Source organism: Vipera berus (assembly GCF_964194415.1).
Source record: "Vipera berus genome assembly, chromosome: 1".
Lineage (NCBI taxonomy): Eukaryota > Metazoa > Chordata > Lepidosauria > Squamata > Viperidae > Vipera > Vipera berus.
The window spans coordinates 43,288,291-43,314,515 of NC_138202.1; the positions used below are offsets into that span (position 1 = coordinate 43,288,291).

A 26,225-nucleotide genomic window follows, 5' to 3' on the forward strand; every position below is an offset into this window, starting at 1 on the left:
TGGAAAGAGGGGCACATAACTAAGGCAGAATATCAGCAAATATCCCTGCAAAGATGAAGTGAGGAAATCTAAGGCTCAAAATGAACTAAGGCTAGGCTGCATTAACAGAGGGATAGAATCAAGATCATGTGAAGTGTTAATACCACTTTACAATGCCTTGGTAAGGCCACACTTGAAATACTGCATCTAGTTTTGGTCACCATGATGTAAAAAAGATGTTGAGACTCTAGAAAGAGTACAGAGAAGAAAACAAAGATGATCAGGGGACTGGAGGCTAAAACATACAAGGAACGTTTGCTGGAATTCGAAATGTCTAATGAAGAGAAGGACGAGGGTGACATGATAGCAGTGTTCCAGTATCTCAGGGGCTGCCACAAAGAGGGAGTCAAGCTATTCTCCAAAGCACCTGAAGGCAGGACAAGAAGCAACGGATGGAAACTAATCAAGGAGAGAAGCAACCTAGAACTAAGGAGAAACTTCGTGACAGTTAGAACAATTAACCAGTGGAACAACCTGCCTCCAGAAGCTGTGAATGCTCCAACACTGGAAGTTTTTAAGAAGAGACTGGACAGCCATTTGTCTGAAATGGTATAGTGTTTCCTGCCTGAGCAGGGGGTTGGACTAAATGACCTCCAAGGTCCCTTCCAGCTCTATTCTATTCTATTCTACTCTACTCTACTCTACTCTACTCTACTCTACTCTACTCTACTCTACTCTACTTCTATCCTGGACATGGCCTTTAAGAAGGATTCAATTACTCCAAGAAATGGACAGTTTGATTATGGAACTAAAAATTACATTTTATGAGCAGCGATAGAAAGAACAGAATACAATTATTCAGAAAGAAAAGGCAACTGAGTGGGAATATGATACTCTGTGTTCATACTGGAAGGGTATCATAGAGAAGGCCACAACTCATTCTATCATTCTGGATGAAGACGGGACATGTAATAACTCAGTTAGTGGAAGGCAAATTCTGGTTCAAAGTTGAGAATCTCCTCTTAAGAAGAGCAGTTTGACAGTGCAACCAATTACCTATTGAAGTATTCAAAAAAAGCTAGATAGACTTTTGTGGATTTTAATTTGGATGCTTGCACTGAGCAAAGATGAAACTCTTCAAAAGAACTTCCAAGGCATTGTTTACCTTAAAGAATCTTTTATTTGAGAAACAAAGTATCGGCACTACATAGTTAAAGCCAAAACCTGAATTCCCCTCCCCCAGACACAAAGTAGCAAAGCACAATTCCCTTCTCCAATTAACAGTCATAAATCACATTCCCCAATTAGCTTGAAGCAAGGGGTTTCTCCCCAGCTCTCCAGCCTGCCAAATCTTTATCAACCCTGGGTGCAATAACCTTGGATTCTCATGGCTGAGTTATTATTGTTTTGACTAACTGGACTCTCATCCACATCCCCCTTCCCAGCATCAGCTAACTCTAAAAGCGAAAGAGAAAAAATGGCTACATTTCCATCTGTTGTCAAAGCAAGAAGTGGCTGTTCCGTTCTTATTATTTTATGGGAGAGAAGAAAGTATTTCAAAACAGTGTCTACAACTTTCCTTTGGAGGCATCCTTGGATTGTCTAAAATGAAATTCAGAGAAAAATAGACTTGACTCGTTCTTGCAATCAAATTAAATGACTACTGCCTGAATTACAGTTTTAACGTGGCATCTGGCAAATGTGGCACAGATGGATCTTGTCTAAATCTAAGGAAATACATTCTCAATTAATTTATTGTTGATATATTTTAGTCAAATAATTGAAAAAAGACATCATTCTGAAAAATCTATTCTGCACTGACATTATTCCAGTAATTTACTGTATGATCACAGGTTCTTCTACCTTATAATATTTGGAATAGTAAATTGTGGCAGGATATCTGATCAGAGAGTGTAATGGTATTCTGGACTGAATGTGTTTAATATACCATATTTTTAGAGTGGGAATATTATTTGAAAGTTTCTTCCAGCAGCCTCTCTATTAAATTTGAATGAATGTCAAAGAATGGCAGAGCATCCACTTCCATTGCCAAACTTGCAGTTATCCCACTGCGAATGTGATGCCGCTGTAATATCTTCAGCATGTTTTCTTCCTAAATAGTAAAATAGACAGTACATTTTTTTAAATTCCCTTTAAAATGTAGGTTTTTATTTTAATAGATGAAAGTGCTCAAAGTCCGGAATTTATTTTAATATTTACTGCTTAAGTAAATAATAAGAGTACCTTGTTAGGGAAGATGTTATTTCCTGTTTCCTTCGAGACACGTTCACATTAACAATAAAACAGCACTCTTGTCACTCAAATGTTAAAATGCATTTTTCGCTATCTAATTATAATAATCTGGAAACGTAGGAACAGAATCCATTTGTATTAGACCGTTTTAAGTGTGTTTATTAGAATAATATTATACTAACTAGAATTTCCAAGCTAATGTTTATAGTCTTGACATTTGGCACCATAATTTCAGTTTATAAAATAATCTATAATTACCAATGCCCTGCTTTCATAGTAAGGTGGTTAAAAAAGTAGGAATTGAAGAAGAAGTTGCAAAAGCTGTCTGAAGCCAAGGTATGGCAGAGAGAGGATAAAAAGGATGAAGCAGCAAAGGTAAGTCCAACAGGGTCAAAAAGATGGATCAATGATGTTGCATTTCCAGATGGTATTGGAGCATTGAAAAATATAGAGAAAGAGAGCAAATGAAAGGAGAAATACCATCTGGAAATGCAACATCATTAGTATTATGATTCACAGTCATCTTGATGACTAAGTTCCAGATCTGTGTCCAATAACACATATTAATCTTAATACATTACATTTCATCAGCTTCCTACACATTTGTTTTGATGAATAAATGAATCTATGCCAACAGACTAGAGGTAGTTGTTGCTTATTGACCATTTGTTCAGTGAGCATTATGAACAAATAACATTTGTAAATATTTTATTTATTAAATAAAATATTAAATTATTAAATTCAATTATTAAAATTATAAAGTTATGATGCTGCCGAAACAGGAAACTTATGACCAGTTTTTGAAGTTCTCGCTGTCACAGTATCCCTGTGGTCGTGTGACTGCGATCTGGACATTTGGCAACTGGCTTGCACTTACAATGGCTGCAGTGTCCTGCGATCACATGATCACCAATTGTGACATTTGTTGCTGGCTTCACACAAACAAAGGCAATGGGGAAGCAGGCAGGGAAAGTTGCAAGTTGCTTCAGTAAGTTGCTCCCACCTTGTAGAAGCCCAGCAGAAGCCAACCCTGGCCCTGCCTGCCTGCCTGCCTTTGCTTAAGCATCCGTGACCCTTGCTTAATGACGGCAATGTAGCCTGCCAGGATTGCCATCGCTAAGCGATGTTACCACCTGGCATTGCATTTTATGATCACGTTGCTTAGCAATGGAAATTCAGGCCCCAATTGTTAACCTTACTGTATTTCACAATATGAAAGACTCTGAAAAACTTGCATGAATTCAAAATTGCATTGCGTTGCGCCGATCTAGCCCTAGTTCTGCATAAATAATGACATAAAACTGTTAATGGCCCTAATGAGAGTGAACACTTTCACCTACATTTACTTTACAATTATAAATTTGAGTTGTTATCAAAGAAATGGTTAATAGGCTAGCTATGACCAAGCTCATGCTAGGTTAGGAAAGTTTTAAAAAGGAACCGGCGTGGAAGCCAGTTAGTTAAGCTAAGACTACACACATTTATTTAACCTGTAACTTTCTTTGCTCTAGAGCAGACATGTCAAACACAAGGCCATGTGGCCCACGAAGCCATCCTGGAAACAGTGAGGGAACGGCCCCCACTGCCTTGGCCCTGGCCCAGAGACCCTCCTTCTGCCAGAGACCCTCAGATCTGTCCCACTCCTGCCCAGGCCCCCATAGGCACCCTTGATGTGAACGATGTAGAGCTGGCCATGCCCACCCAGTAGGCCATATGCACTCTAGCCACGCCCACCCAGTAGGCCACACCCACCCTGGCCATACCCACCCGGCCCCCTGAGGGCAACCGCAATGCTGATGCGGCCCTCAATGAAATTGAGTTTGACACCCCTGCATTGAGTTTGACACCCCTGCTCTAGAGAACTAATAGGTGAAATCGGAACTCATAATCGGTGTATGGTATTTGAACACAGGTTTCTAGGGCTGGAAGGGACCTTGGAGGTCTTCTAGTCCAACCCCCTGCCCAAGGCAGGAAGCTTTACAGGTAGTCCTCAACTTATGATCACAATTAACCCCAACATTTCCATTGCTAAGCAAGTCAGTTGATAAGTGACTTTTAAGTCACATTACGAGCTTCCTTGCTTGTTAAGTGAATCCCTGTAGTTGGTAAGTTAACACGGTTGTTAAGTGAATCCTGTTCCCTCACTGACTTTGCTGGTCAGAAGGTTGCAAAAGGGGATCACCTGACCCTGAGATGCTGCGACCGTCATAAATACGAGCCAGTTGCCAAGTGTCCGAATTTTGATCATGTGTCCACAGGGATGGTACAATGGTCGTAAGGGTGAAAAATGGTCATAACTCACCTTTTTCAGCGCTGTTGTAATTCTGAACGATTACTAAATGAAAAGCTGTAACTCAAGGACTACTTGTACAATTCAACCATTCTAAAAATGGGTCTCTGGAAAGCTCTTCTCTCACGAGTCGCCTGGATGAAAGAGATGGATGTTCTCCCCCCCCCTTATTTTTATTAGAATTAAGTTGGTCAAATTTAGTCATGGCAAACGTTCTTCATATGCTCTACAAAAGCTTTTTTTATAAAAAAGAAAAAAGAAAAAAGCAAAGGCAACTCAATTTCAATAGCTACCCAGCAATTACTCAGTGTTGGCAAGCTCTGCATATTGCTTCAATCACCCCATATAGAAAACAGTTATTATTCCATGAAAAAGTTCTTCCAAAATGATACCTTAGCCACAGAAGGTAATGCTGACGCCCAGTTCTTATACTTGGAAAACCTGGGATATCCAACAGCTTTCCTCAGATAGCGGTCATGTATTTCACATGTATTGAGGATATATAGTCCACAAGCAACTGCATAGCCTCCCCAATTGGCAACACCTGCCACAGAAAAGTGCCATTAAATAAAATCTTTGAGCTAAAACAACTGAATGGTACTTAATAATATAAAAGACCAGCCTATAATTGAAATTTAGCACAAGTAATGCTTGGACAACAGGAGGAAATACAGCTTTCCCCATCATTTCTAGGATCAACAGAATCCTGTTGTGCTTTGGCTTATTTGTTCAGAGAGTAATACGTTGATCTATGGCTGTTTTAGCAACAGTATAATTTGTCCCTGACCTTCCAAAACCTGGTTTAGATTATTTTCAAAACATGCACCTGTTAGAGGGGCCTAGATAATTTGGAGTCCACTTAGTATTAGTTCTACCCAGCATGAACAACAGTCAGGGCATGAAATTTTATTACTTAATTTATTTAATTTAAATTGTGCTACCCTGATCCCAGAAGGATAATCTCTAGGTCCCAAGATCCCTAAAACCAACAATCACTTAATCTTGTAACAGATAAGTTAAAGCCTATGCTTTACCATCCAGACCTCCATAGCCTCCAGGCATAGGGAAAGAACTTTAATGGCATCACCTGAATAGACCAGGGGTCTGAGTAGCCTCAACATACTTAGATAATTAACTCCACAAGACTGTCTCCCCACTTCCAAGCTCTTACCGTATTTTCCGGCGTATAAGATGACCCGGCGTATAAGACGACCCCCTACTTTTAAGTTTTTCAAGGTTTTTTGTCTTATACGCCGGAAAATACTTACATGCCCTGCCCTCCCTGTCCGTTGCAGAAGAGGCGAAGGCCCGATTGGCCCTGCTGGCCCTCCCGCTGCTCCCGCGCTTCTGCCGGCCCCTGAGGCGCAGCGTTTCCCGGGCGGCAGGCAGCGCCGGAGGGCAGCCGCCACCCCGCCACGGCCGGCGCCCCTCCTGCTTCCCCCCCCAGGCCTTGAACTTCTCCCATTCGGCGCAGGGCAGGGCAGCTCCGCCCACAGCCTCTTTTTCATGTGCCGCTTCCCTCTCACCGTCGGCCGAGGCGCGCTCGGCCTGGGCTCCCGGTCCCTCTTCCCGGCCGGCTTCCCGCCCTGCCCCTCATGGAGCTGGACTGGGCGTGCAGCCTCTCGGTGTGGCTGCTTTTCCTGTGCAGCCTGGCGGTGCGGCTCCTGCGCTCGGACCTGTTGCGTGGGGCTGCTGGCAGTCCTGCAGGCGCTGGGCCATCCTGCCGCTGCCCCTCAGTGCCGCGCTCATGGCGGCTGCCTGCTGGCTCGTCTCGGCCAGCACCGCCCGGCGGAAGCGCAGCGTCGGACGGGAGCAGGACTTCCCTGCCGGCTCCCGTCCGACGCTCTTCCCTCTTGAGACAGCATCCCCGAGGACTCCTTAGGAGCCGGGGAGCGATGCTGCCTCAAGAGGGAAGAGCGTCAGGCGGGAGCCGGCAGGGCAGTCCTGCACACGCGCGCACTCCCCAGCTGCTAAGGAGCAGCCGGGGAGTGCGCGTGTGCGCAGGACTGCCCTGCCGGCTCCCACCAGACGCCACCCACTGATTTTCTGGTGTATAAGACGACTGGGCGTATAAGACAACCCCCCAACTTTTGAGGTGATTTTCATGGGTTAAAAAGTCGTCTTATACGCCGGAAAATACGGTAAATTGATATAGAACGATATCATGATCAAAGGCTGCTTGAAGATTATGGAAGGCCACCCCCATTTTAAGCCCCACAGAGGTCATCAGCAAGTATGATCAGTGCCATTGCAGTACTGATCTGAAATCTGCCTGAAAACCTGCCTCTCTGTATAATCTGCTTCCTCTGGCACAGGAAACCTTCCACCTTCTCAGCCACTTTCTCTAAAGTAGGTTAGAAACCAGATGAAAATTGTCCAGATTCATTGAATCCAAAAATGGCTTCTCGCAAAGAGAGCAAACCACAGCTTCCTTCAAAAAAAAAAGCGGAACCATCTCCTCCTTCAAAAAAGCATTCAGGTTTAACCTCCAAGAGGTTTGATTTAATCTGGATAAGAAAGCAGTGGAAGCCATTTTTTTCCCCGCTTAAAGGAGGGCCGTGCACAACAGACTCTGCTAGCCTTTCAGATGATCTTGAAGACCTGGCTATGTGCCAGGGCCTGGGGTCCCAAGTGTTTCCTGGCTATGTTGACAACAATGGCTTATAATATCTCTTGGCTGCCATTTGTGTTTAATTCTTTTTTGTACTGTTTTTTTTTTGTAAAACTGTGTTTTAACTGTTTTGTTTTTATGTTTTTGTTTTACTCACTGCTCTGAGTCACTGGTTTGAGACAGGCAGCTACACAAATTGAATAAATAAATAAAATAGTGGCACAGAAGTATGTGGAAGACAGACTTTTATACTGTAGCACTTGTGGTTTGAAATACTTCGCAGAGAATTGGGGAAACAGATCAGCCTGAACCCTGCCAATCTTTTTGCAAGGACTTGAAAACGTGGTTCTGTTCTTGGGCAGGGAGGTAAGATTGTTAGTTGGAGCCCATGAGATGCTATTTTAATTCAAGTTTGATTTTTTTCTTACCTTGGCTGCCAGTTATATAATCTATTTTGATATTGTTCTGTTTTTAACTGTTGTTATAGCTGTTCAGAGTCACCATTATGGCAAGATCACAAACAGCTTATTTAATGATTTAGTTATCTAGGTGATGACTGAATACAATAATCAGAAAGGGTAATGAAGCTTTTTTTTAGTTTCTTATGATTTTGCACATGTGCATATTTTGGCTTGTTCAAGCCTTACCTGCAACAACCGCAAAATCAGCTTCCACATCACAAGCTATGATATCTCCATTTTTAATGTGCTTCTTTGTGGCTTCTTTTACTTTTCCCATTCCCAATTCATTTCCTCCATCCCCAATACCTAAATTAAAATGGAAAAAATTACATTGGAATATTACAGTACTAAATGTAGATTTTTATACCAATGATCCTTGTAGAAAATCTAATGAAAAATTAAAAATCAGTGGAACTGTTAATATTATGTACAGTAAATAAACCTTTTATTTACAGAACTGTCACATTCCTACTGTGACAATTTCCCATGAAAACTGCACTCTGGGTAACCACTGAAATACCCCAGCTTTATTAATAATGCACATTAAAAATTTGTATCAGCTTTCACAGCTAGAAAGAAAGATAATTGAATGAAACATCTTATTGGAAAATTTAGACTTCTTCCATTTCTTTCTCCATCAATTTTGCCAGGATGACAAAATAATCAAAATTGTAAATGTGATTGGAAACTTGAACTGTTGCCTAAATTGTGACTTATTAATATTAGCATTTGTGCATATTTATCCATCTGCAAGTTTAGGTAAAAAACTCTGTAATATCAGTATAGTTGGGGCAGATTAGGAGTTGATATATACATTGGCACCTGGCAGGTAGTACGTGATCCTTCCTAGCCTAGCCAAGTATGCAGCGCAGGGCTTGCCATGAGAGTCATTGTGAGCTGCAGGGCTGCTGGGGTGAGACAAAGGCCCCAGGATCGGCACTTCCAGGTCATCCAGAAGAGAAAGGAGGAGGGGGTGGAGACAGGAGAGGCTATAAAAGGAGGCAGTTTGGGCGTGATAATGGGAAGGCTTTTGCAGAGACATACGTGAGAAAGAGAGAAAAAGCTTTTTGTGAGAGAAGCAGTGAGGAGCCCTTATGACCAACTAAAAATTGCATTCTGATAGCTACAGTATATATATCATTGCAGCTTCCAGAGTTGCATCACATGGCTGTGTGATGAAGTGATCTGTTCCAGTGCTCTGAAAGGCCTTGGAGTTCTTCAAAAGTTAAGTGAGAAGAAAGGTGCTTGGCCTGTGGGGTATGAATGGGGGTAAAGGCCTGTGGGGACCCAAGAGGTGGAAAGCAGAGCACGGGGTCTCTCTCTCTCTCGTGTGTGTGTGTGTGTGTGTGAGGCCATGGAAGGTCTGGGACAGGCCTAGGCCTGAGCTAGGCCTCCAAGGGCCTCCCCCACCCTGAGGCACATGTTTGTTAATGGCAACATCAGGGAGAGCTGGAGTGGAGGTCATTAAGAGAGGCCATTTCACTTAACGGCCATCGTGACATGCAACTGAAATGGGCAGGCTCAATTATAGTTGTAGGGTTTGTGTTCATACAAGCGTAGAGCAGGGTTAGAATAAATGCCACATTAATATATACTGCTCAAAACAATGAAGGGAACACTTAAACAACACTATGTACTGTATTTAATAGTAGGATGTCTTATCTTGTGTTCCCTTTATTTTTTTGAGCAGTATATTTTAAAAGCATATTTTAGAAAATTTCAAAGAGCACCCGTAAATAATGATTAATTGGAAATTCCTATTTCCATGACTGTGAACATTTGAAACCTTAAGAGTGTTAAATATTGCTTATCAATTTGAGCACCATTTCTTTTGTCTCACCTCAGTTATTTCAGTTGCATAATGGACCCTGTTCTTAATGTCTCCAGGTAGTTCATAGTAACAGTAATACTTTTATCAGATCATTGAAGGAAAATACACATACTGTACCTGTAGTAGTAATTCCTGGGAGAGTTTGTGCAGCTATGAAGAGTTCATCAATGGGATCTACTAAATGTTTAATATTAACTTTTCTTGCATTATAGTAATTACCATCAGCAGCCATCCCAGCACGTTCTATTGCTATCAAATGATTAAATCTAAAGAAAAAGAACAAAAAAAAAGAATTAAGATTCAATTCTAATGCTAATGATAGCTTGATGTACCCACCATTACTCATTAAGGTTTCTCAATTCAAAAGCCCATATACTCCATTTACTATCAGGGATCATGAGGAATTTTTTTGTTTTTCAATTTCTTCAACTCTGCGTCCTTGAGTTCCTACTCATCCAATGTTGCTCCAGTTCCCCAATTTATTACTTTACTCTTCATAATAAGAGCCTTGGTGCAGTGGGCTAATGCCTCCCTAAATAACACCAGCTGCCTGCAATTAGTGCAGGTTCGAGTCCCACCAGGCTCAAGGTTGACTCAGCCTTCCATCCTTCCGAGGTAGGTAAAATGAGGACCCAGATTGTTGGGGGCAATAAGCTGACTTTGTAAAAATGCCACTGGGGGGGGGGCGAAAGCCCTAATAAGCAGGCATATACATAGAATGAAGGCTATTGCTAAGCACATTGATTTGTGCTTCTTAGATTGTAAGCCGCCCTGAGTCTTCGGAGAAGGGCGAGATATAAATGGGATTAAAAATATATATATATTTATTTTGGCTAACTCCACCTTTCACAGTCTAATGCTCCCCAGCTGACATGGATTACAGCACCATTCATCCCCAACTATACCTGGGAGTTAAGCAGGTTGAGGCTTATAACCTGAGTAAAATTCTTCCCTCCAAATAGGTCATATATTTTTTTCTTATCTTTCTCCCCATTCTGCTCACTTGTCCTTTATGCTCTCCTTCTAGCATTCTCTTTTATTCCCTCTGTTTATTTCTTCCTATTTCAAGAGAGTACCTGGAGGAAAAATACTAGTCTCTTATCTTTTCTAGAGAAAGCTGAAGGCTAGACAGGCTCCCAGAGAAAAGTTGCCTTAAAGCCCTTCTGGTACTTGAAGTCAGCCAGATGATATCTAGCTAACATCTGTGATATTATATGAACCTCAGGAGCTGAGCCCCGTTCTTGTGCCCTACACTAGAGACTCTCTGAGATCAGAATAAATCACTACAGCCAACTCGCTGTGGGACAACTCACCACGGAACAATGCAACAAATACAAAAGCTAAATTAATTTTGATGGAACTGTGGACAATAATAATAAAACAAAGTCAAGTCAGAAATACAAGTTGCAATAATTTTGATGAAAATGTGGTCACTAATAATAGAAGTAATTGAATGAAACGATTAATACTGCATTAAATTGTCCTGTGGCAGGTTGGCCACAGTGAGTTGGCTGTGGCAAGTTGTCCTAGACCACAGGTCTGCAACCCGCGGCTCCAGAGCCGCATGCGGCTCTTTCAGCCATCTCCTGCGGCTCCCAGTCTTCTGCCATGTGCAGTCCCCCCAAAAAAAGTGGGAGTAAAAAAGTTCAACCAATCAATTCAAATATGCAGGGTAGGTTCATATCTCGCCTTGGCTCCACTCTTCAGTCAAACCCTGTTCTGCGCATGCGCGCATGTATGTGCATGTGCACACATTTTTTGCGGCTCCCAGTTTTTCCTTTTGTGAGGGAACCAGTTCCGAGTGGCTCTTTCACTGTTTCAGGTTGCTGACCCCTGTCCTAGACCTAGCAAGTTGTCCTAGCAAGTTGTCTGAGATATGCTAGAGTTCGGCATTACTTTGCTTTTGGGGACATATACCTTGGTTTTTCTGGATTCCCATCTTCACATAAGAACTGCAGAGCCGAATCTGGAGAATTGCTTTGGTAACTGATTACAGGGACTGGCGTTTCCAGTATTTCTAGAATACGGAGAAAGACAAAGGTAAGTTGGATCATGACATTAACCATGCCATTGTTAGGCCTGTGGAGAGGGCTCCTCCAGGCATACAGGAGCTGCTGTGCCTTCAAGCACCTGCACTTACTTCACTCCTACAGCCTGTGGATTCAGAGAGAGATGTTGCTAAAGAGCAAAGTTCCTCACCAAATAATCGGCACATGCCTGATCACTGTTTCAAAATTATTATTTTTGTCTTCCCAATATTAAATAGGATCAGTTGCGTGGCTGAAATTTTCAGGACATTCTTCTCCTTTGTAAAATAGGATGAATGTAAAGAAAGCTGTGACTAAGTCAAACCTAAACATGTGGAAATTCTACTGATTTCAATAGAAGAGTATTAAAATGTTTTTAACAATTTTTTAAACCAAATTATTTCTGTTTTTCATAGCTTGATTAGATTATTCCCAGTTCATTTGCTCAGAATAATTAAATCCCACAAAATACTGGGTGAAATATTTAACTGCAATATAAGACACCCCCCTCCCATTTTAAAAGGAAATATTTTGGTGGGAAAAAATATTGTCTTTCTTTCAAGTAAACGGAATACTCACTACAAGAAAGCTTAATTATGTGTCCTAAATCCATCCCCATTGGTTCCCCCCTTCTCAAAAAAAGAAGCAAAGAAACAAACAAAAAACCACAACAACCCCCAAACCCCAACAATTATGTAGGAAACGGTCATTCTAACAAGAGTAAGGGGGGGCAACTATGGCCCCATTACAACCTGTGGACTTCAACTCCCAGAATTCCTGAGCCAACATGGTCGTAAAGGGGCCATAGTTGCCTACCCCTGAACAAGAGCATCTGCAGGGAAAAGGAGAGACTGGGACCAAGACAAACATGGCAAGCACAACCATGTATCAAAACTGTCCCTTTTGTACATGTATGCAACACTGATACATGTACAATGGCCAAAATGCAACTGCCATCTTGACTTTTGTACCCCTACCCTTATGAATACCTCTTCACTCCAATAGCATGAGGCTCATATTTGTTGCTTATGGAACTCAAAAGAGTTTTCCATATAATTAATTCTATTGGGGGTTCAGGGGAGATACAGATGCTAAAACGTCTTTCCCCAGATAAATACCTTTTACTGATAAAAACATATGATATATGTCATGATATGACATATTATATGAGAAAAACATATTGTACGTTCTATGTTCTAAGTACTGGAAATTAGAATTACTATAGGTATCACTACATTGAACTCTGACTGAGCTCCCAATGGAATTTGACCTGGCTCAGAGCAGTCTTGGGAATTCTGAACTGGTATAGCTTACTTCAGATTTTCCTGGTTATCACAACTTGGTCCTTACATGGAACAGGCCAAATTCTAAACACTACTTTTATATATATCTAAAGGGATCTAATGACAGATAATACAAAAAAACCCCTATCAGCTCTCAGTGGAGGAATGGAAGAGGAAAACATCAAAGATTCAGACTGTTGTAATCTAAAAAGTGGAGTGGTCCCTATTTTTCTACTTGCATTTTTACGTGCTTTCGAACTGCTAGGTTGGCAGAAGCTGGGACGAGTAACAGGCATTCACTCTGCTACAAAATAGGGACCACTCCGGTGGGAAGGTAACAGCGTTCCATGCGCCTCTGGTGTCTAGTCATGCCGGCCACATGACCATGGAGACGTCCTCGGACAAGCGCTGGCTCTTCGGCTTTGAAATGGAGATGAGCACCGCCCCCTAGAGTTGGAAACGACTAGCACACACGTGCAGGGGAACCTTTACCTTTACCTTTTTAATCTAAAAAGTGCTGGCATCCTAGGGAAAAAAGTCCCACCATGCGGCACGACACACTTTACTAACCACACGGGCTAGATTCGCACAATGTGTTACACCAGAACCACATAAGGCTACCTGAGGAACCACCTCACCCCAATAGGCTTGACCTGCTCCACTTCTATCAGCAGAAGGGGCATGCTGTGGATTCCATCAGCCAGGGAATTGCAGCGGGCAGAGTCCAGGAGAAGAGCCTTTTTCTGCCATGGCTGCCACCTTTTAAAATATCATCGCCCTAGAAATAAGATCTGCCTCCATCCTCTTGGCCTTCTGTAAGCGACGAAAAATTGCGCTCTGCCAACTGGCTTGAACATTGTGCAGAATGCGGCTGCGCGGGTTGTGATGGGAGCATCCCGATACTCCCATATTACACCCCTCCTGTGTGGGCTGCATTGGTTGCCGGTTGCCCTTCGGGTGATGTTCAAGGTGCTGGTTCTCACCTATAAAGCCCTACATGGCTTAGGCCCAGGATATTTACAGGACCGTCTGCTGCCAGGAACGACTTCCCATCGCCCTGTGCGCTCACACAGAGAGGGCCTCCTCAGGGTGCTGTCGGCCAGACAATGTCGGCTGGCGACCCCCCAGGGGAAGGGCCTTCTCTGTTGGGGTGCCTGCCCTTTGGAATCAGCTCCCCCGAGAACTTCGGATGGCCCCAGATCTCCGGTCCTTTCATTGCGACCTAAAGACATACCTTTTCCAACTGGCCGACCTGGACTGAAGACAAGGTTTTTAATTTTGTTTTAATTTTTATTGGTTTTTAGTGGGGCTTTGTAAATTTAATCTCTTTTAATATTTGTATTTATTGTTTTATTGTTGTTTTATTGTTGTTAGCCGCCCTGAGTCCTTCGGAGATAGGGCGGCATATAAGTCCCATAATTAAATTAAATTAAATTAAATTGAAGGCGCTAGTAGGTTAGATAAGATCCCACCTCCACCCCACTTACACACACTGATCCTTTATTTAATTTACTGATAACATTAATCACTTCAATTTTCAGATTTGATGTTTTAATGTTTCTATTTGAATTGTTTATATTGCTTTTGTGCTACTGTAAGCCACTCAACAGTCATTTGATGGTAAAACGGAGACATACAAATTCAATAAATGAAGAAAATAAACCACCTTATAGTTTAGAGTGATAAATACAGTAAAGCCAACCTAGAAGATTTACCTAGATATTTGTTGTGCTGCTGGCAAGAGTTTTAAATATATGGTTTTTTTTTTACAAAACACTATCCTAAGTATGTAATTTCCTATCTCACACTAGCAGTTTTGTCATAATGCATGCATTTGAGAATTACTACTCTAGATTTTAAAACAGGAACAAAAAAAGAAGAAGTCAACAATAAAAAAATGAAAATGCACAATGTGGACAGTTTCAGTTTTTAAGACCCTGAAACCCCCTTTCACACAATCAGGTTATAACGGGCCATGTCATACCTTGCTCAACAGCTTCCTTGATTATCTTTCTATTTAAATCGAGAGCTCTTTGATCCGTTACTATAACTACATTTTTTCCCAAGGCTTTCAAGATTGCTGCCATTGCAATGGCTCCAGGTGGCCCATCATTTTCTTCAGGAGGTTCATACTTGAAATGGGTGGGAAATCCTGTCGTAATCAACACCGACTTTGCATGGGAAAGTGACAGGCAGGCCTTTAGAAGTTCATCCGGAGAAAAAAGATGTTTCACACCTCTGTTCCCTAAGCACGGATAATACAAATGTTTTAGACTAAGAACATCCTGAGGATACTGGCTTGCCATGGGCATTTATTTAAAAATAAAACTAGTTTGTTTTGATTGCTGATAAGATAAAAAAATCTTACAAGCTGCCAGATGCAATGGCTCACAGTATCAGGAAATGAGGCAGAAGAGAAGATTTCAGAGCTGCTCTACCAGATTTTTCTTCTTGCCTCAACAAGCACATTATTTGTTTTGGCCTCCCTCTGATTTTTTTTACCTCTTCAAAACATTTGATACATCATTCATTCATATTCTATAGAAAGTCTCTGCAAAGTTGAGCTACAAGTTAAGTATTAACTTAAATGATGACCTAGGGCTAATTTAACCATAAAGGGGTAGTTTGGAAATAAATGCATCCATTAAAAGTATTTTCTGGCGTATAAGACGACTGGGCGTATAAGACAACCCCCCAACTTTTGAGATGATTTTCAAGATTTTTCGTCTTATACGTCGGAAAATCAGCGAGCCCAGGAAGGCACGCCCTCCCCTCTCACTGTGGAGGAAGCAGGGCAGGCTGGCGTGCTCCTTAACAGCTGGGGAGCACGCGCGTGCGCAGGACTGCCCTGCCGGCTCCCGCCAGACGCCAGCCTGCCCTGCTTCCTCCACAGTGAGAGGGGAGGGCGTGCCTTCCCGGGCTCGCTGATTTTCCGGCGTATAAGACGACTGGGCGTATAAGACGACCCCCCAACTTTTGAGATGATTTTCATGGGTTAAAAAGTCGTCTTATACGCTGGAAAATACGGTAGGATTTTTAATTTAATTTTTGCTTTTGACAGGATTGTTGCAGAAAATCATACAGAGATCGCTTTTTCTAGTAAATGTTTTAGACTCATAACATGGTTGTGTTTTTTCTCTTACCTGGATCTATCGCTATTATATTTTCTAAGCATATAATTTTCTTTACAGCTGCTGTTGAAGCAATGCTATAATGCAAAGGATCCTGAGAAATACAGTAGACCTCAGGGAGATCTTTATCATTACCAGATGCATCATCTTCAACTTCCAAATCAGTGATAAACATGCAACCAGGTGAATGGGTAAAAGCCAGTGGAGCCTCTGGGAAGTAAAGACAAGCTCAGTAAGCAGTGTACAGTAGGAATTAAAGCCTATCATGTGAATTTTGAGGAAATGGGCAGAGTTCTCAGAGCTATTAGTGCAATCACCTATATGTTAGCTCCATGTCCTGGGATAAAATGGTGGTGAATTTACCCTTGAGTGAAGGATGGGCCCTTTTCCTCTGAAAATACAGTGATGCACTGTCCCCTTAAGAAATTATAGCTGGTCCCCCAAATACTGAACATTTGTCTAGTCATCAAACCTCTGCTTTGGGGGAAAGGATATGAAAAAAGTGATGTGCAAGAAGAGATGGTCACGAATGAAAATATGATAAATGAATATCAACAGAATATAAAAGTGGGTGCCCAGAAAAAAGACCAAATACATGACTATTTTACTACTGCATACTCTATAGCTGGTAGAGTCTGGTAGCACCTTTTTCAGTTAATAAATTTTATTTAAAGGTGTAAATTTTCATGAGTTGCCACTTCATCGGACACATAGAGTGTCTAGGCTGATACAGTTTTAAAGTGGGATGAGGTGGGGAGAGAAGGTGGGAAGAAAAGGTAGATGAAAATAGGTTGGTTATGCAGATGCAGGTTACATGTGATAACAATTACAAGTACTTTATCAATTATCAATTACAGGTACTCCTCAACTTACAACAGTTCATTTAGTGACCATTCAAAATTACAATGGTACTGAAAAAAATGATTGATGACTGTTTTTCACACTTACGACCATTGCAGCATGACCATGGTCACATGATCAAAATTCAGATGCTTGGCAACAGACTCATACTTGCAGTGTCCTGTGGACATCTGATCACCTTTTGGAATTTTCTGACAAGCAAAGTCAATGGGGAAACCCTATTCATTTAACAACCATGTTACTAACTAATCACTAATTGCAGTGATTCATCTATCATCTATCTATCTATCTATCTATCTATCTATCTATCTATCTATCTCTATCTATCTATCTATCTATCTATCTATCTATCTATCTATCTATCTATCTATCAACAGATAGATGGATAAGATAGACCTGATCTATAAGAACCTTGAAAACAAAGAATTATCAAACGTCATCCTGAATTTGTCAAGACTATACCTTGCTAAACTATTCATGCGTATCATGTAACTTTCTCAGTAGAATGTAAGGATGTTAAAATCATAATGTACTTCAGCAAAGCATTTGATAAACTACATGGTAATTAGCAAATTTGTATGGACTGGTTGGCATGACAAGTAGATATTCAGCTAGCTCAATATCCTATTCCAAGAGCGTTCATCAAATGGTTCATTAATCACATTGGCGAGGTATCAAGTATTGGCTAATCTGTTCTTCACTATTTCATTAATATTTGGATAATGAATTATAAGGAATGCTCATAAATTCGCAGATGACCAGCTTATAGCTTATTTTCTAAAGATAGAAACAAAGTAAGTGTTTAGTCAAAATCTCAAACAAATGATCATAATTTTATTAAGAAATTTTAGACTGCATCAACAGAATTTCCAAATCATAAGAAACAACCATTCCACTCTGTTCTGATTTGATAAAAGTTTCTAAAATATGTATCATAAATAAGTGGGTCTCAGGTAAATACCTGCCTTACCCCCATCGTGGCTGGGTACACAGAAAAAAAAAGAAATGTAATTCTTAAAAGCTTAGCATGTAAGAAGAATCTAAATCATAAAATTACTTTGCAGGACTATTCTGTGCATGATTAGGGGAAAATTATAGCTTTGTGGGAAAAATATTCTGCAAGGTTAAGTTCAAGGCAAAAGAAAAATAGACAATGGATTATCAGCTGTTGGTTCTTTTATGTAGGTTATATTTTAAAATCTGGACACATGAGAAAGCAAGACTCAGTGCAGAAGACCTTGAGGCTTGGAAAAAACAAAAGCAATTGTAGAAGAGGCCAACAGAAGAGAAGGCTGATATTATCACAGATGAAGTGAGCATGAGCTTATATAAATCCAAAGAAGCAATTTCTGCAAGTATGTTTGTCCACTGAGTCATGAACAATCAGAAGTAACCAAAGAACAACTTTTAAGCATCACTTGGTTTGCTGTAATAAAGCAGCAGTTCTGGTAATTCCACTAAATACATACTGCAATTGACGACAGCTTCTATTCCTGTTACTCCACAGGCCCAAAAGACTGGTACATCTCCAGGATGAGCTTGTACTGCATCACCATATTCTGGACTGGAAAGATCTTTAATTCCTAACAAATCTAAAATGAAATTTTATTAATACTCAAGCAGAAATGCAGAAAACAGCCACTTATCTGAAATGGTATAGGCCAGGGGTAGGCAACCTCGGCTCTTTTATGACTCGTGGACTTCAACTCCCAGAATTCCTGAGTCAGCTATGCTGACTCAGGAATTCTGGGAGTTGAAGTCCACGAGTCATAAAAGAGCCGAGGTTGCCTACCCCTGGTATAGGCTATAAGGTCTTCTGCTTCAGCAGTGGGCTGGACCTCCAGCTCTATTCTATTCTAAAACCCAATTACGGTAGGCTGAGGCTTAATGTTGCAAAACATCTGACAATTCCCTGAGAGAGAGCCTGGGATGTGGCATGGTAAGTGATGTTGGTGGGAGACTGTTGCATAGGATACTGGCATTCCTAGTAGGATCTTCTTTTAAATCCTCTTACTTGTACATAAAGTCATTACAAAGCTAGACTGTACATTGGTAAGCTGGACAAGCCTAAGGCCTGTTATTTTTCTATCTCATGCATGCTTTGTATTATAGATCATAGAAACACAGGAAAAAATATACACTGACCAGAAGAGCCAATGTGAACTGGTGCTCCATGTGATTTTTTCATTGGATGAGTGATTTGCACACACTCCTTCATTTTATCTTTAGGTATATATCTCATCGTTACTATTAGATTACAGTGAAAGCATTCGGTATCACAGCAAGGAACAGCGGTCTGGTAAAGTTTTAAAAAATGATCCAAGCATTAAGAACAATGAAGAAATCTCCAAAGCCTTTTTCTTTCAGGTAAGAAGGCATCATATCTCTCCAGATAAATGCAATTGGGTGACAAAAGGCCACAAGATTAATCACTAGCATGTTCAGTTGCCTTCACCCACATATCATTTATTATCACCTTTATGAATCATATGGTGTGATATTTAAGCTCATGTCATTGCTATTGCTAACTTTCCCTTTAATTGCATCCTCACAGCAACTAAACATTGAAACATTAAATAAATTAGTAATGTCATATTAGATTTGTTTTAATTTTGAATAGCAGTAAGTTATAAATGTTTCAAGAACATATTTTGCAACTAAATAAAAATAGCCAGATATTACAGTAATTGAGGTTCAGCATGAAATATAAGATTGTCATCCCACGATAACCGGAAGTGAGAATACAGATTTTATTGGTAAAGATATTCCTTGTAATTAAAATAATCGCAACATGAAAACACGTGTAATCGCATGCTGATCAGCTTATTCATTTTGAAGATTTACATTAAGAAAGGAATCAGACTACAGTATTTGTCAATCAAATAAAAGGGGAAGCTGAGCAAACTGAATGCTTTTTGTCTTGTGCTGTGATTAATAGCTGATATTGAGAAATATTTTGCATATGTTTAGAGAAAAAGGCAATTTTCCCTTCACCTAAGAATGGGTTATATCACCAATAGTGAAAACTATCTGCTTGTGACTACAAAAATCCAAATGACCACCAGATGGCAGCAAAGAATTATTTTTTCATATCTATCTGTTGCCCTCTGATGGTTATTTGCTAGCTCTGATGAATTAATCTTCATTAATCTTCATTAATCAAATACTTACATGTTCTGAAACAAAACTGGATTTTCCAAAGTAATGTTTTAATCACTTTGTATATTTGTAAATATTTGTAAATAATTTCAATACATCATAGGCCCATATGGTTCCAGGACTTTAGAAGGCATAGAAAGAAAACACTATTATTTATCTTATTGTTGGAGTAATTACCTGGTTCATGTTAATGGGCGGGAATACTTCTGTCACATTGCAACTAAAACAGCCTCTCTTCCTATTTTTTTTTAATAAGCAGTGATCACATCCAGCCAAGAGAAATAAAAAAGATATCTAATGTATTACAAATCAAATAATTCTGTATTTGACAGTAATTGAATAAAACAATACTGAAGTTATCAGCTAAAAATATTTAAAAATGGAAAGAGTGAAAGAATTGGCTGTTCTGTTCACTAGAGGCTAGGAAAGAGGATTAGAATTTTGTATGTGCCTATGTGCAACCTAAGAATGCCTACAAGCATTCTTTCTGAGCTAATACAAATTATTATTTCTATTGTATCTGCGACTATTTATATAGTATTATGTGTTTTAAGAAACATCCCCAGCAGGTGGCAGTACTTGGCTAATGTTGTTTGGGTCTACAAGCTAATGGGGGTTTGAGCCAGATTAATACTTGGATGGGAAATCTCCAGAAGATACTGTCCCCAAAGGTGCTTTTTCCAAAAGGAGACAGGACTCTCTTGTTTTTTTTTTCCCTATGAATTTTTTTCTTCTATTCTTACCTTATACATGCTTACATTACATTTTTGTTCCACATTTCTTACAGGAATGCCAGCTTTCTGGAGTGCCTTTTCAAATGTAAAACTACAGCCTAGATAAAAGGTCACCATGTCTTTAAACTGTTCAGAATATTCTTTTAGATTTGTCAAAATTCCTGTGGATATTCCATGCTCATATTTCTTGTATTGCAAGCAGTCACTTCTGCAAAATGAATTAGTATCATCATTGGACTAGGTACTTTATTTCTGACTCTTAACAAAATAACTACCGGTACTTACTTTCAGAGAAATGGTCACTGAACTCAATGAGACATATTTTTAAGTAAAATATCATGTCACTAGATTAGTTTAAGGATGAGTTCTTATGTATAAAAGGTAAAAGGTAAAGGTTCCCCCGCACATGCATGCTAGTCGTTTCCAACTCTAGGGGCCGGTGCTCATCTCCGTTTCAAAGCTGAAGAGCCAGCGCTTGTCCGAGGATGTCTCCGTGGTCATGTGGCCGGCATGACTAGACGCCAAAAGCGCACGGAACGCTGTTACCTTCCCACCGTAGTGGTCCCTATTTTTCTATTTGTATTTTTACATGCTTTCGAACTGCTAGGTTGGCAGAAGCTGGGACAAGTAACAGGAGCTCACTCTGTTACGCGGCACTTGGGATTCGACCCGCCAAACTGCCGACCATCTGATCGACAAGCTCAGTTGAGAAACAGAATCACACTGCCTGCACAAAAAACTGCACTCTTGTTTTGCACTTTCCTGAGTCATGAGAAAACATTATAACTTAGTTTTATTTTAAATCTCTCTCTCCCTTATAATTCACATACTGATAAAAACTGTGCAACCCTACATTGACTTTTGAAAGTTAAAAAGTCTGAAATAATAGAAAATACTGAGATTTTTGCAGTAAAGTAGCCTGAATGCCCAGAAATGGTAAATGGCGCTAAAATATTTCTTGATAGTTTCCAACACAGACAACTTTATACATACCTTATATCAGAACTGTTGCTCAAGAAAGGACATTCCCACTCCCCTGGATTACTTCTATACAGCAAGGGAAGTGGTCCATCATTTGCTTGACAAAATTTTTCAAAGTCATCAGCAAAAGATTTATGCATAATTACAACATTTGCCTGTACAAATCCTGTAAATATAAAAAGGCAGACATTTAATTTAATGTTATTTACTCAAATAAAAATATTTATCATTTTTTGGATGTAATCAATCATAAAAGTGAAAAATATATTTCTGATATAGTGATGTATTTACTTGCAAGAACATCTTTTGTACCAAATTACTTCTCCCATGTTGCTCGCTTAGATATTGCCAATTATGCACATATCTCACATTCAGATTAATTGACAAAGGTATAGATAAATCATAACTTATCTCACTTATGTTCTCAGCATAATTTTTAAATAGCATTCTATTTCACCTAATCATCAATTCTCTGATTTAATAAAATTCGGTATCACCTTAACAGTGACACAGATCAAGAGTCGTATATAGATATAAGAATGAATTTTAGCAGGCTGCAAAAATTCTGTTTTGCTTCCACGTAGCGGTTGTTTGTTACAATCAAGATTTGCTATTCTTTTTTAAATCTAACATTTTGAATTTTACGTATAACTAAACTAAGAGTAACCTTAACAGAATGAAAATCTCTATATAAATGGGGCATAGTATCCTCCGCTCACTGTGACTGTGGGGTCCCATGTCAAACTGCAGAGCATATTATGACTGTCCAGTATCTGATTTTTTTTTAATTTAAACAATGCTGCACTTCAATGGTTATACGGCCTAGACATTAATGCTTAAATGTATATATCTTTTTGACATTTATATTTTATTGGGTTCTATTAATCTAGCTGAAATGTTAACTTATAGTGCTAGTCCAGGTATAACATGCCACGCACTAAATAAATAACAGAATGAAAATTAAATCTGAATAAACATAAATAATATTTTACTGAACGTCACTGTAAACACTTTAGTACTGTATTTTTCCATCCCAAACTTTTCATGAATCCCAACTGAGTCCATTAGCCACCTGGGCTAAGCCAATCAAACAGGCTCTACCTCTTTGCAGTGGTGGGCTGGCATGAAGAACTTCAGGGCAAGGGGGCATGGTCTGAGCATGACAAGTGAGTGACATCAATTTCCTCCAAACCCAGGGCACTATGTCGCTACCCCAACATAAAAACTAATATCTAGTGTGTAACATCCATTGTGGATTGGATCGTTATAATTTGGATCAGGTCCATGGTTGCCATGGTGGGCACGAACTCTTGAGCCTAATTGGATAGCCACAGCCACTCTCTTACCTGTGCCCTGAGATTGTGGTATATTTTACAGAGAAATTTGGCCTGTGAAAGAAGGTCCTGGCTGGTACAGTAGTGGCATCCATATAGGTGGCATATAAGCAGGCAGCCAAAAAGACAAGGGTGGGGATAGGGAGGTGGAGGAGTTCAAGAAGAGGCAGTCTCTTACTTTACTGAGGCTCAGGGCTGGGAATGGCTTAGATTGGGGTGTGTGCTTGTCTAACCACTGGTAGATTCAGTTAACAATGGCAATGGGGACTGCTGGAATTGTTGCCGCTAAGTCATACAATCACATGATGTCACACATTATATTGCATTGCTTAGTGATGGAAATTCATTCCCAGTTACGGTCATTAACTGATTACCTGTACGTACTAAGAAGCATCTCGTCCTGGTTTTGATTTTAAAATATTGCCGAAGACTCATAAAATTCACAGGACAATAAAATATTTTCCACCTTTTTAAAATCAATACTATTACAGGAACAAAATCTTTGAGAGATGCTACCATATAGCAGATTTGAAGCAAGAGATTTAAACTCATTTTTGAAAAGAATATTTGAATGTACCTAAATATAAAGTATGAAAATATTTGGGGAGCTAAAAATACATTTATAATTAATTCCAAAAGTTTAACATGATCATGGAAGTTTGGATTTAGCCATTAATTCCTGTAGTGAACTGTCCCATAATCTTTTTTTAATACAATGAAATGCTGAGGTCCTACTCCTGGAAAATAAATAATCATGATCAATGCCAATCTGACCAATCTTAGGGTAACCTGCTTAAGCTATATATCTATAAAAGATTCATTTGGGATTTCATGAAACAGCCCTTCTTTGTTTTTAAAGATGTCTATTTGCAACCAAAACTTAATATTAAAATGTCACCATCAAGGCAAGCCTGCACACCAGACATTCACCCTGGTACCACCATAGGAAGTCAAAAGAGAGTGGTAAGAAACAGGTAAAACATAAGGTTGAAATGCTGGATAAACAATAAACCCTGTGCTGACAAAACAACAAGACAAGACAGATTGCATTTGATGTAGTGATTAAGATGCTGGCCTAAAAATAGGAGATGGTGAGTTCTAGTGCCACCTTAAGCATGAAATTTGGCTGGGTGACTTTGGACCTGTCATTCTCTTTCAGCCCAACCCATCTCACAGCATTGTTGTTGTGGGGAAAACAGGAGAAGGAAGGAATATTAGGTATGTTTATCACCTTGAGGTATTTACAAAGGCAGGATAATAAATAAACATTAATAAAAAAAAGAGCCTCACTCTATACTGAAAATTAAAATATGGTAATACAGGAGGAAATACTGTGAGAAGCTTTGCCTTTATCTGCCACTGGAAAGACAGACTGCCCCAAGTGCAAAACTTCAGTTCTTAGTGTTACACCTGGATGACTCTCCCCCTTCCCCTCATTCCATTGAGTTGCACAAGTTCAAAATTACACAACAGCTGCAAAGTACAAACTGCCTAACATTTCCTGTTTTTAAGTTTTATGCAAAAATGCTTTAAAACCCCCAAAGAGATTGAATGTACACTGAATAATAATGACAACTCATAATTTCATATGGTAATTAGGATACCATTCCTTAATCAATATTTAAACTCTGGATTGCATAACCATAAAATGGTTTAGTTTGCCATGTAAATGTAATAACTGAATATGCTAATTTATATGAATTAGAGAATAGAGAGTCAAGATAATTTGAACTGGAATTTCTATATAATGCTGGTAATTTAAATAAACTATTTTTGGAGGAACATTTCTCAGGGAGAAGGGCGGCATATAAATTTAATAAACCTAACCTAACGTATATTAATTCATGAATTAATTAGTCTTCTGTTCAATCAGTTTATATGTCATTTCAGGAAAAAACCCTGCCTATGATGTTCCTGTTTCATGTTAGTCTGAAGTTTGGAGAATAAATAATTAACAGGATGTTAAGAAAATAACATAAAAAATAAGCTACTGAACAGAGCCAGCTTGATTGCCCTTCTGCCAGAAAGCTAGGATGTGAATAAAATATAATTTAAAAAATACAGTCTTAAATTTATACATAAAAATGACTTTTGAGCATAGTTCAACTAGGAATTTCCCTGCAGTGATTAGATCAGTTAAAATATTGCCTTGTTTAAAAATTGATTAAATTTACTAATTGGCTAAAATGCAATAGAATGCTCATTTGCCCTTTCTCATGGCTGCAAGGGAAGGGGAGATTATTCAAAACTGTGGCATTTCACATACGTATCCGCTGGCTCATACCTGAATGTCTACAACAGACATGTCAAACACAAGGGCTGGGGGGCCAGATCCGGCCCGCGAAGTGGTTTGCAGCCCGTGAAGCCATCCTGGAAACAGTGAGGGAACGGCTCCCACTGCCTTGGCCCTGGCCCAGAGACCCTCCTCCTGCCAGAGACCCTCAGATCTGTCCCGCTCCTGCCCAGGCCCCCATAGGCACCCTTGATGCGAATGATGTAGAGCTGGCCACGCCCACCCAGTAGGCCACACCCACCCAGCCCCCTGAGGGCAACCGCAATGCTGATGTGGCCCTCAATGAAATTGAGTTTGACACCCCTGGTCTACAACATAGATTTCTAGGCCATCTCTTTTTTGTACTAAAACTGATAAAACTAAGAAACACTTATAAGTGGAAATATTATAAATTATTTCTTAATGCACATCGAGGGTTCACCAAAAGGATTTCACTGATCTACCTTTATATTTACCTTCTGCCATTCCGGAGGTATTTCTAATGTTGAGTTTATTTGATCGAATCAGATTTCTGACAGCATAAGGAAGAAGAGCTTTCAAACCTGTCAGGCAAACCATTTCTTCATCCTGAAACAAGATAAAACTACCGTATGTTAGTTTTATAGATAGATATTATATATAGCTATTCATTATAGACAGAAATTTAAACCACCATTATTTTAAACTTCTTATAATTTTAGTCGATGAACTTTGTCTTTGAAATGGTGAATGGCTCAATCTTTCACTCCATGGATATTCAGATTATTTTCTAAAAGAAATATGGCTTCACTATCTAATGAAAGATTTTGGAGATCAAATATGAAGCATGGCACAACCCTAATAAAATATAGCTGCATGGCATAAAAGTTATTGCCTTTAATTTTAGAGTTAAACTATATTCTATATCATTATGTTCTATATAACTCTCTCACACAATTGCCCCTTAACAGTTCAAGATTAATTTTAATAATTTTTTCAGCTTTCTATAATTACTGGCTTCAGGATCTACTATTGATAA

At 39.7% G+C, this 26,225-nt stretch overlaps 1 protein-coding gene across 1 annotated transcript in view; it reads right to left on the reverse strand.

Annotated features, from left to right (window-relative positions):
* Positions 1-1,043: 1,043 nt before the first annotated feature.
* The window catches only part of DGLUCY (D-glutamate cyclase), a 36,023-nt gene continuing 10,841 nt past the window's right edge, over positions 1,044-26,225 (reverse strand). The window contains exons 2-13 of the mRNA XM_081331306.1: positions 25,684-25,795; positions 21,614-21,767; positions 20,630-20,828; positions 18,873-19,023; positions 18,197-18,319; positions 15,879-16,076; positions 14,720-14,980; positions 11,343-11,442; positions 9,543-9,691; positions 7,781-7,900; positions 4,915-5,066; positions 1,044-2,092 (exon numbers count right to left, since the gene is read on the reverse strand). Coding sequence (XP_081187432.1) covers positions 1,949-2,092; positions 4,915-5,066; positions 7,781-7,900; positions 9,543-9,691; positions 11,343-11,442; positions 14,720-14,980; positions 15,879-16,076; positions 18,197-18,319; positions 18,873-19,023; positions 20,630-20,828; positions 21,614-21,767; positions 25,684-25,786 — 1,854 coding nt within the window. The 5' untranslated portion in view covers positions 25,787-25,795 and the 3' untranslated portion in view covers positions 1,044-1,948. The remainder of the gene's footprint in view (positions 2,093-4,914; positions 5,067-7,780; positions 7,901-9,542; positions 9,692-11,342; positions 11,443-14,719; positions 14,981-15,878; positions 16,077-18,196; positions 18,320-18,872; positions 19,024-20,629; positions 20,829-21,613; positions 21,768-25,683; positions 25,796-26,225) is intronic.